The following is a 9,474-nucleotide window of genomic DNA, read 5'->3' as shown; positions in this document are numbered from 1 at the left end:
CTTTGCACGATTTTTCAACACTTATTCCTTCTGTACATTTAATTTGATACTATAACCAGTTATCAAATTTTTAGTAAAATAGATGAAATTATTAACATTTAGTAATAAAAGCAACAATTCCTTAATGATGCACATCAACAAATAGCAAAAACGTGATTTTAGACCTTATAAAAGAAAGTTATAAATATAGATATGCAAAAAGAGTTTATTAAAAGTTAGTGATTTTTCAATGCAATAGTTTTTAAGAAAATGTAAATTCTCCTAATTCAAGTATAAGCGACATTTATCATTTATAATTTAGGTATACACACCCGTACGAGGTGTCCTTTAAAATGGTATTGAAGTTTTGAAAAAACAAAAAGCTGCATCAATATTTTCAGCTTCATGCATGTCCCTCTAATCGAGTTTACGAAAGTATATACGTACTCATTGTAAAAAAAGACTTTTAATTTACAAATTTAAATGTAAAATTTTCAGTGTTTATACCATTTGTTTTTTTGACTCGAGTATACACTTTTACATTCAAATAATTTCCACATTGCATGTATGAAAAGTAAAAAAAAAAAAAAAAAAAAAAACAAAAAAAAAAACAAAAAAAAAACGAATAAATCATCGGTGTAAATAAACGCTCACAAATATAAGCATAAAGAATTTAGTTAGGATTTTAATTTTCTAATGAAAATAGCTACACATAGAAAATAGAACGAGAAACCCGCATTTTTCAATGTACATACATTTATGTATGATACAAATATATTGAAATAAAACAACAAAAAAAAAGGAAAAAATTATTAATATCAAAATTACCGATTTTTCATTACTCAAAATCAAAAACCAACGAAATCACTCCATCCGATCCTCATCACATCTTAAAAAATCGCCAACACCTGCGGACGCATCTGTATGAGTTTCATAAAACATCTATACTTCTCTTAAAAGTGCGGCGCACACAAGATCGTTTAATAAACAGGTTCCGCGCGCGTGCCAGCTGCTCGCGTGTGTCGGACACGCGTACGAAGGACTATATATACTTGTACCCCCGAAATGTAAGAAAAATACATCTGCCAGTTACCATAGAGCGTAGGCGCTAACCGAAGAGAGGAAAAAAAAAGTCGAAGAAAGGCAGAAACTGCGCCGTAACGATATAACGATCGGCAGCTGCTCGCATACCTTATACGTATACACTAGTGGCAAAAATAACAAAAGCCATACGAACTCGCCAGGTGAGCGTATATGCACCTTTCTCTCACTTTGATGGTCTTCATCCCTCTCGCTGCTCTTCTCGTCTATCTTCAGAGAGAGAATTCAACGAGGAGATCGGTATGGTACACCTAGCTAATCTATACGCTTGCAGCGTATACTCCTTCGAAACAAAATATGCGCCCCTTCTTCCTCCCTTGAGTCCCTCTTTTTTTTACTTTCTTTTATCGTTGCATCGCAGCAGCAACGAGTTTCTCTCTCTATACGTGTGCGTGCATATAATAAGCAGCGTGTCCATTTGTACCTCCATACCGGTTTCTCCGTGGCACGTTTTTTCGAGAAAAGAACTAAAAATGCTAGCTTTTGTTCCTTTTTCTCTTTGTTCTCAAAAAAAAAAAAAAAAAAAAGTGCAAGAGTCAAGTCGCATGCGCTGCTGCGGTTTTGAAATTCCAAGGGATGTGACTGTCATCCCAGGAGTATCAAGTGCCGTCCATCGGTAGTTTTAGTTTATTTTTTTTTTAGGTCAGCAGTAAAAATATTTTTCGAGGGTGCACAAACAATGTAGCGTTATACAGAGCTCAAATTAAAAGGCCGATTTTCACCACTAAGTTGCAAGCTTCGGTTGGAATCGGTATCCTGATGGAATTAACAGATACAACGTTTGTGGATGATGAAAATCATAAATATACGTATAAGGTTTGACATCAGCTAGCAAAAATCGGCACTCATTGCACGTAGAAAATAGTATTCCGAATCAACTGATCTTCGTTCGAGAAAAATCGGTACGCATGCAAACGTACCGATCGTGCTCCTTGGCATTCCAAAACGTCAGTCGAAGTGTATGTGTATCGTTGCAAGGCTTCAGGGAAAAGGATGAGCAAATATATACAAAGAAGAAAAAGGAAGGGTGTAGTCTCCATTCGTAAGATGTAAAATCGGCACGACGGATTCTTCAAGAATGACTCGCGTCCTGGGACTTTACACGCCTCTATAAGATATCTTCCCCTCTCTTTCTCTCGTCATTCTTTTCGACGTGATGAATGCTTGATTGTTGTGCAAGTTGCGTTTGAACAATCCGCTGATGATGTTTCACGTAAGCAACAATACACGATTGCACGGTTGAAAATCTTTACACATAAATGCAGTGATAATAATACCCACTGCTACTGCTGTTCATCATAGCATAAATAGACGTAAGATCTTTAAAGATACGCGAGCAATGCGATCTAAAACCGTAAATACATACCGATCGAATTGCAAGTGTATTACATCCCTCCAATAGCCAATACGATAACGTGAATGAGATTTTTTGAGGAGCTCTTTAATATATAAATTGTGTATTAAACATATCCGATTTTATCGTGGTACGTATGAACAAAATAACACTTACCGATTTTCGTTGCCGATCCTCTCGATCCCCTACGATACGTACATTTGTATACCGTCAAAGAAAGTTCGTTACAGCTAAAATCCACGCGCGATGTCGTCATTCGCTTGCTCGCATACTTATCTAAGATTCCTCGTGTGGTGTGAGTAGTATGATGCGTGACCGTTACCCAGAAAATCGGCAGTGCAAGTCCGTGCAGGAATCCTCCTTTTTGGGTCCAGCAACAACGAAAACCGTTGTTGTTTCTCTCTTTCATACTATAAGATACGCCCTTTCGATTCAAACGATCACGTGCGTCTCACGCGTCTGCGAGTACGTGTATATTTACGAATAGGAAGGAAAGAAAGATGGTACATTGATCTATACGTATATAATAAAGCGTATACGAAAGGAAGGAAGAGGATGCGTCACGTGTATGGGGGGAGAAAATTGAGTCAAGAAATTTTTGAGCACATAGTTTTTGTAAGATAAACAAAAAAGGAAATCGGTTGAGTGCGCGTTAACGATTTTTGGTTTTTTTCAAGTCTACTGTAGTTTCATGTTTTTTAATCTTAAATGTTGAAGAAAAAAAACGTTAAGTAAATGATGTAAAAACGATTTTCGTCGTTTAGAGCGTTGGTATGACATTGTAGCGAAGAATGTCAACTTTAAATTGTACTTTTTTAAAGGATCTACTGCTTTTACATATCCAAATACATTATCATAGAATATAACTTCATATCACATCAAATTAGTTCATTACACACATATGATACGAAATACTTTCACCTGATTTACGCATCAACAAGGTGTAGTTGAACTGTTTTTTTTTTTTTTTTTTTTTTTTTTTTTTTTTTTACAACAAGCATACCAAGAAGAAGGAAAGTTATTCCTGAAAGAAGACATCTAATTTTCAACTGTATATAGGAATATAGGAAGAGCGAATAGAGGAAACCAAATACTTGGGAGGTATGAGGTGTATAGAGGGGCGGATAAGCTCTTGAAATCAGGCAGTTTGCGTTATATAAGATATAAATCTATACATATATATATTGAAAAAAAGGTCATCGCTCGTGCCAAGGACCTTTTTTTTAGATGGGCACCCTTTTCTCTTATTTTTTGTTTTACCCATGAATGGGTCTCGGAATGGGTTCTAAGCAGCTTAACAATACTAACACATAAGGGGCACTTTTTCCAAGAAGCCATCATGCATTTCCGGCGCCCATATACCCCAGGTCTTCGTCATCAATCGTCTTCTCCGTGATGTACCAAGTTGCATTTATTTTGGAGTATTTATATTATAAAGCGCAGATTACATTCCCTGACCAAAATTTAATTTAATAAGTTGGAAATACCGTGAAGTTTACAACATGAATACCATAAGCACACGTTAAATATGTAATAACAAATAAAAGTTCACTATATGATACTGGATCTATTTGAACCCGATAATTCTACATTGGGGTGGGCGTGCCTCAGAGTAAAAGCGTGTACTTACTTATTACTTACCAATAAATTTATTTAAATAAAATATTACTGGAAAAGAGGCCTGCGAGGCGTGAACATAGTGAGCAATGAGCATCTATTGGGCAGCCGATGAAGCAATCGTTAATAACTAACGTATGTGTTTTACCGACCGTGGGTTAATACAGTGTGTATTATAGCTGCATATACGATGAATACATTTGTAAACAAACAATATAAACGTCATTTGCCATGGTCATTCCTTCAATTTGTTATAAAAAATTTGGTAGTTGTTTTGTGGTAATTTTTTAAGAATGACGGAACGAAATGTAAGTACATCAATCAACTATTGAAACTTCATTTTTTATTGAAAGACAAAATGAACTTTCTTCATAACCTTAACGGAAGTCAAAAGTTGATTTGAAAATCATGCATCGTTGTTTTTTCAAGTATTAACGCGATGATTTCATAAATTTTCAGGATATTTGTACATTGAGAGTTCTCCACTTGCCACCTGGTCTCCCAGATGAAAAACGGGACGAACTGTTCAAACTGTATGGAGCAGTGAAAACCAGAACAGTTAGAAGATCAGCAAAGTATACAACGACGTTTGTTGAATTTACGTCAAAAGAACATGCAGAAGAGGTATTTTTGAGGCTGCATCAGCTGCCAGTCAAGGGCAGAAGGCTTTCGATTGAATATGCCAAAAGAAATATATCAGATAACAAGGAAAATGATGATGTTGATGAAGAGGCTGCCAAAAAAGAGGCTGAGCTGGCAAAACAAAAAGCTAATTTTAAAGAGTTTATCAATAAATTGAACACTTGGACTCCCCATGGTATGTTGTCTCAGCCAATACCACCTAATTTGGCATATAAGTACCCAGCTCCAACAAAAATGACTCTTCTAAGGATAGCCATACAATTGAAAAAGGAACCTGCCTTTTATACTCAGGTGATATAATAAGCCATTTTGATACATTTTCGTTTGATTCAATCCTCGGTCATATTTCTAATAAAAATTGTTATATAGGTTTTGCATTTGATGAACAAGATGTGCTTACCGCCTCCATTTGAAGGTTTGGAGAAAGAATATCCTCAGCTTAAAGAATTTTACGATATGGAAAATTATAAGGATTTGTTTGATATTACAATTGTATCCCCGGATGCAGAAGGTACTTGTATTAGTCTTGACTATTGTAATTTCAATATTTAAAAAGCATTCATTTGTTATTATTTTTTAATTCTATTAGTAGAGAAAAAAATATCTGAAGACAATTTTCAACAAGTACTTGAGCAACTGGTTCAAGAAGCGTCACAAGAAATTGAAAAAAGTGACCACGAGGAAGAAGAATCGGAAATCGAATCGGATGAGGAGAGTTCCACTGGTCCAAAAATGATAATTCCAGAAAAGCGGCAAAAGCTACAATCCAAAAGGCCTCTTAAAATTCCCAAGTTCATTGATCCTCGCAAACAACTCACAGTACCATCTACTAGTACTCAAAAACATAAGCCAAAGGATGTATTTGAGAGTGTGACTGATAAACCTAATACCAAGCGAAAAATTGACGTTAAGATTTTGGCTGAAACAGCTAACAAACCTGAAGATCAAATGCCATTTGTGATACAACCAAGCGATAAAGCTGAAGGCTTTGGTCTTATATTTCCAAGAAAAGATGACAACCAGGAGCATGATAAAGAGAAGGAAAAACCAGAGTTCATTAGTACAGAGGAGTTACATAATAATAAAATTACTACTCATGGTGAGTTTGTAATAGAAATATAAATTTTTTTTCAATATTTCAACAAAATAACGAATTTTTCGTCTACTAACTTGATTTTTGTCATTATTTGTTACAGATCAAAGGCTATTGCCTGTTTTCAAGAATTATCATCCTGGAAAACCTTCTGCTCGTCTTTACATTAAAAACCTTGCCAAACAAGTAGAAGAAAGCGATTTACACTTTATTTACAAGCGATACGTATTACCAAGTTCTAGTGGAACTGAATCAGAGTATGAATATTTATTTCAATTAAGAATATACAGTTTTTATGGCAAGATTATTTAATTACTTTCCCATTTCTAGATACAATGTTCGACTTATGCAAGAAGGAAGAATGAAAGGTCAAGCATTTGTGACACTTCCAAACGTTGCCCAAGCTCAATTAGCACTTGACGAAACTAATGGATACATTTTGAAGGAGAAACCAATGGTGGTTCAGTTTGCAAAAGTTTCTAAGTAATGTAAAAATTGAAGTCTATTTGTAAATACTTATTTTTTATAAAAAAATGTACATAAGAGTGGAGTTTTTACACCGTTATAGTAGAAAATAAATGAATATTTTCCTTGTAGTTTTATTTCATTTGTTTATTGCAGCTTTGTTGACACTTAAACTTTAATATTAGAAATCATAAGAAATGTAATTTATTATGCATTTTATTTTTCGTGAGAGACGAATTTAAATTAACAACTTACCCTTTCAAAATATTGTGCGCATACAGAACATTTTGTCTCTGTGTTTGATTTAACCCTCATTATTATTTTACAGTCTTTGTGACGCCAAAAGCGGCAAGTGTCTTTGAATATGGTTTCACTTTGAATCACATTTGATGAACTGTTACTAACGCCTTCACACACTTGCATTTTATCAAAAATATGCAAAATACTCAGTAACTTTTGCGTGCTATCTAAAATATCCGGAAGAATAGTAGGGCTGTGATCAACTGGTAGTCCATGAACGGAATAATGCATGTTGGCATTTGTGTCAACTACTATACTTTTCTTCATTATTGATAAATAAACGTTGTTTTCTTTTATGATACTGGCGTTGAAAAAAACAATACATTGTTCGTTTGTTTCAGTCATCATTTCCATAACAGACCATGATTTAGGAATGATAAGGTAACGATAAGTATCCATCAGATTCAAATACGAACTGGCAATATTTACTTTGGTCATTATTTTTCTTTTCATGCTGATTTCTTTGCTTTTCTGGGCGGCTGTTAAAAATATTATTAGAATTACATAATATTGTATCAAACTGCTGAACTAAATTTTTAGAAATTACATTACCTGTCAATGGTGTTAGTTTTTGTACACGAGGTGTTATAGAAGAATTTAAATCTACAAATGAAATAATTATATCAAGCAAATGCATTGATATTAATCACTAGATATTTATGAATAGTCATACCTGTTTTGTTTACGATATTTTTATTTGAACTAATGTTAACAGAAAAACTTGGTATGGTTGGAAAATTAATCTTGGCTTTTTTATTCAGGTCCAACTTGTTGTCCAAGACTTTTGTAGGATTTTCTAAAGACTCCGTTTTGACCAATGGACCAGGTTCTTGTTTGTAGTTTGGACCAAGTATTGTTGTTTTCGAAGTAGAATTATTCGGTTTGTCTAAACAGACTGGATTATTAATAACAGGACTAGTTATAGGTTTAACATAACATGTTATATTTGTATTTTTTTTGTTAACTTTCTTTGTTTTAGAGTTGACATACACTTTTCTATCCACAAGTCTCATTTTTACATGTTCATTGGATTTTTGTACATTATGCACGATGTTGGGTACATTGCGTTTTTTTTTAAACAGTTGTTCAAGGTTTAATGGAAAAGCAGTTTCTTTTTTAGCTGACACTCTTACAGGCTCTGCATTACAAGCTATATCTAATTTTTTCTTAAGAATCGTCCGAGGTCTATGATTCAAATTTAATTTTTTGTTCAAGACAGTTATATTACCAGCAAGATTTTTTACAGTTTCAATACTACATGATACATTTGGTACTTTTGGCATGGGCTTCTTAACTTGCAGATTAGTATAAGGTTTATTAGATGAAACGGTTGAGCTTGAATTAACTAATGGCCGCTTAGAATTAAAACTTGCTGGTAATGAAAGTCGAGAAATTTTTTTTTGTTTACTACTAAAATTAATTTCAATATCACTTGACCTCTTGGTTCCCTTTGATAGTTTTGGTTGTAAAATTACAACAGGTGCGATAAAATCCTAAAAAAAACCTTGTGTAAATTAAAAGTAATAAACTAAAAAATTTTAATAAAAAAATGATTACATCTTCAACTTTAACTTTTGTCAATTTTTCCATTACGTCTTGACTTTTAATAACACTTTTTGCATCTTTTGTATCTTCAATATCTCTAGTTCTTGCAACTTTCTAATAAGAGAAAATTAGACTAAAGTAATTATTCTTTTTTAATTGTAAGTTTTATAGTTGAGGTTGTACTTACTTGGCTTATCATTATGACGCTCCTTATTTTAAAATAAGGGTTTATCTACATCACTACTTAAATAGGGACTAATGGATTTGAAAACTATAACAGATAGTTAATATCAACTCAATATAATTTACTATGTTTAGGACACACTTCAAATCGAATAGTATATAAATGCATTTTTTTATCTTGTATGATTTTTTATGACGCACAACTCGCAATCGATATTTCTAACTTTTTGTGAATGAATGTGGGTAGTATCCTACGTATTAAAGAAGTTTTCCTACCAGCTTACCAACTATTTACATGAAAGTAAGTAATAAGTTAAATTCTGGAGCACACTGAACTTACACACTTAACCAATTAAACGAAGATTAAATCACTACTTCTTAATGTAAAAATAAAATTATCAGATTAAATATATTTTTATGTACTTGTATAGAGTACGATACGAATACTTTAACACAATTATTACACATTTAGGCTTTTAAAAAATTATTTATAGAGCTTCTAGAAGTTTTCGTTTGCTCGTATACACGACCTACTTCATTACTTATAGGTTAAGTGAACGTAGACGTACTAGTTGAATTCTATTTTTTAGTCCGAGCGAATCAACTACGGAAGCCCGGTAACGACATCGTGCGTGCAGGCTTGAAAGCTAGCTTGCAAGATTGCATGCGTGAAAGGTATCGAGTTGCAAGATTGCATGCATGAAAGGTAGCGAGTTTCGTTTTACACGGAAATCTCCGTGTGTTGGTACACCTCCGGCCATATATATATGTCTAGTTTTTGTTTTGCTTAGATATCAAACGTCAATGAGAAGGCTCTAGTCTTAAGAAAAATGTATTTTTATTAATTTTTATTTGTCAAAAATGCCCAGAATGATGTCATGTGTGCAGGCTTCAAAGTTATTTTGAGATTCATAGTAACCTACATCCATTGATGAAGCTACATTTTTTTTTTCTGTTTATATCCAAATATTCCAAATTATTAATAAATTAAACAAATATTTAGAAAATTAAAATTGATTCTCTATAGAAACATTTTTTTTTGTTCGTTCGACAAATAAAAAGTAAAATAGGATCCACATGCACTATTTCTTAAACTAATCTTTGTATATATTTCTAATAAATATATTCCAACTTGAATAGATTAAATAAAATATAAGTTTTCTGTGACAGTTGTGACAGTGTTATTGTAACAGTA

The 9,474-nt window shown here is 33.3% G+C and overlaps 2 protein-coding genes across 4 annotated transcripts; one reads left to right on the top strand and one right to left on the bottom strand.

The window, feature by feature from the left end:
* The first annotated feature begins 4,246 nt into the window (after nucleotides 1–4,246).
* Nucleotides 4,247–6,337, top strand: LOC106645706 (RNA-binding region-containing protein 3). 3 transcript variants are annotated; one of them, XM_089588721.1, is made up of 6 exons: nucleotides 4,247–4,359; nucleotides 4,511–4,984; nucleotides 5,063–5,204; nucleotides 5,319–5,792; nucleotides 5,890–6,043; nucleotides 6,117–6,337. In XM_089588721.1, the coding sequence occupies exons 1-6, from the start codon at nucleotides 4,345–4,347 to the stop codon at nucleotides 6,271–6,273; spliced, it is 1,416 nt and encodes a 471-aa protein (XP_089444847.1). In that variant the 5' UTR covers nucleotides 4,247–4,344; the 3' UTR covers nucleotides 6,274–6,337. The 3 variants fall into 3 exon arrangements, with proteins under 3 accessions (XP_089444847.1, XP_089444846.1, XP_089444845.1); XM_089588720.1 differs by having other exon boundaries at nucleotides 5,286–5,792; XM_089588719.1 differs by having other exon boundaries at nucleotides 5,283–5,792.
* Nucleotides 6,338–6,409: 72 nt separating this feature from the next.
* On the bottom strand, nucleotides 6,410–8,669 carry LOC106645695 (uncharacterized). The gene is made up of 5 exons (XM_023391601.2): nucleotides 8,284–8,669; nucleotides 8,109–8,210; nucleotides 7,225–8,044; nucleotides 7,104–7,154; nucleotides 6,410–7,030 (listed from the first exon to the last, which is right to left on the bottom strand). Exons 1-5 carry the CDS (start codon nucleotides 8,293–8,295, stop codon nucleotides 6,495–6,497), a joined length of 1,521 nt encoding a protein of 506 aa, XP_023247369.2. The 5' UTR covers nucleotides 8,296–8,669; the 3' UTR covers nucleotides 6,410–6,494.
* Between the last annotated feature and the right edge of the window lie 805 nt (nucleotides 8,670–9,474).

Source organism: Copidosoma floridanum, unplaced genomic scaffold (genome assembly GCF_036245765.1).
Source record: "Copidosoma floridanum isolate Cflo_tuat_1 unplaced genomic scaffold, Cflo_Japanese_pri ptg000007l, whole genome shotgun sequence".
In the NCBI taxonomy this organism is placed as follows: Eukaryota; Metazoa; Arthropoda; class Insecta; order Hymenoptera; family Encyrtidae; genus Copidosoma; species Copidosoma floridanum.
Note: the sequence above shows the minus strand (reverse complement) of the source record. Positions and strands in the feature narration are given on the sequence as shown.

Bases quoted from the DNA above. Each gene is read 5' to 3' on its own strand.
- LOC106645706 (XM_089588719.1), top strand. The intron at 5,205-5,282 runs GTACTTGTATTA...TAATTCTATTAG, and splicing joins TGTATCCCCGGATGCAGAAG to TAGAGAAAAAAATATCTGAA. The intron at 5,793-5,889 runs GTGAGTTTGTAA...TATTTGTTACAG, and splicing joins TAATAAAATTACTACTCATG to ATCAAAGGCTATTGCCTGTT.
- LOC106645695 (XM_023391601.2), bottom strand. The intron at 7,155-7,224 runs GTATGACTATTC...TTTCATTTGTAG, and splicing joins AAATATCGTAAACAAAACAG to ATTTAAATTCTTCTATAACA. The intron at 7,031-7,103 runs GTAATGTAATTT...TATTTTTAACAG, and splicing joins AAAACTAACACCATTGACAG to CCGCCCAGAAAAGCAAAGAA.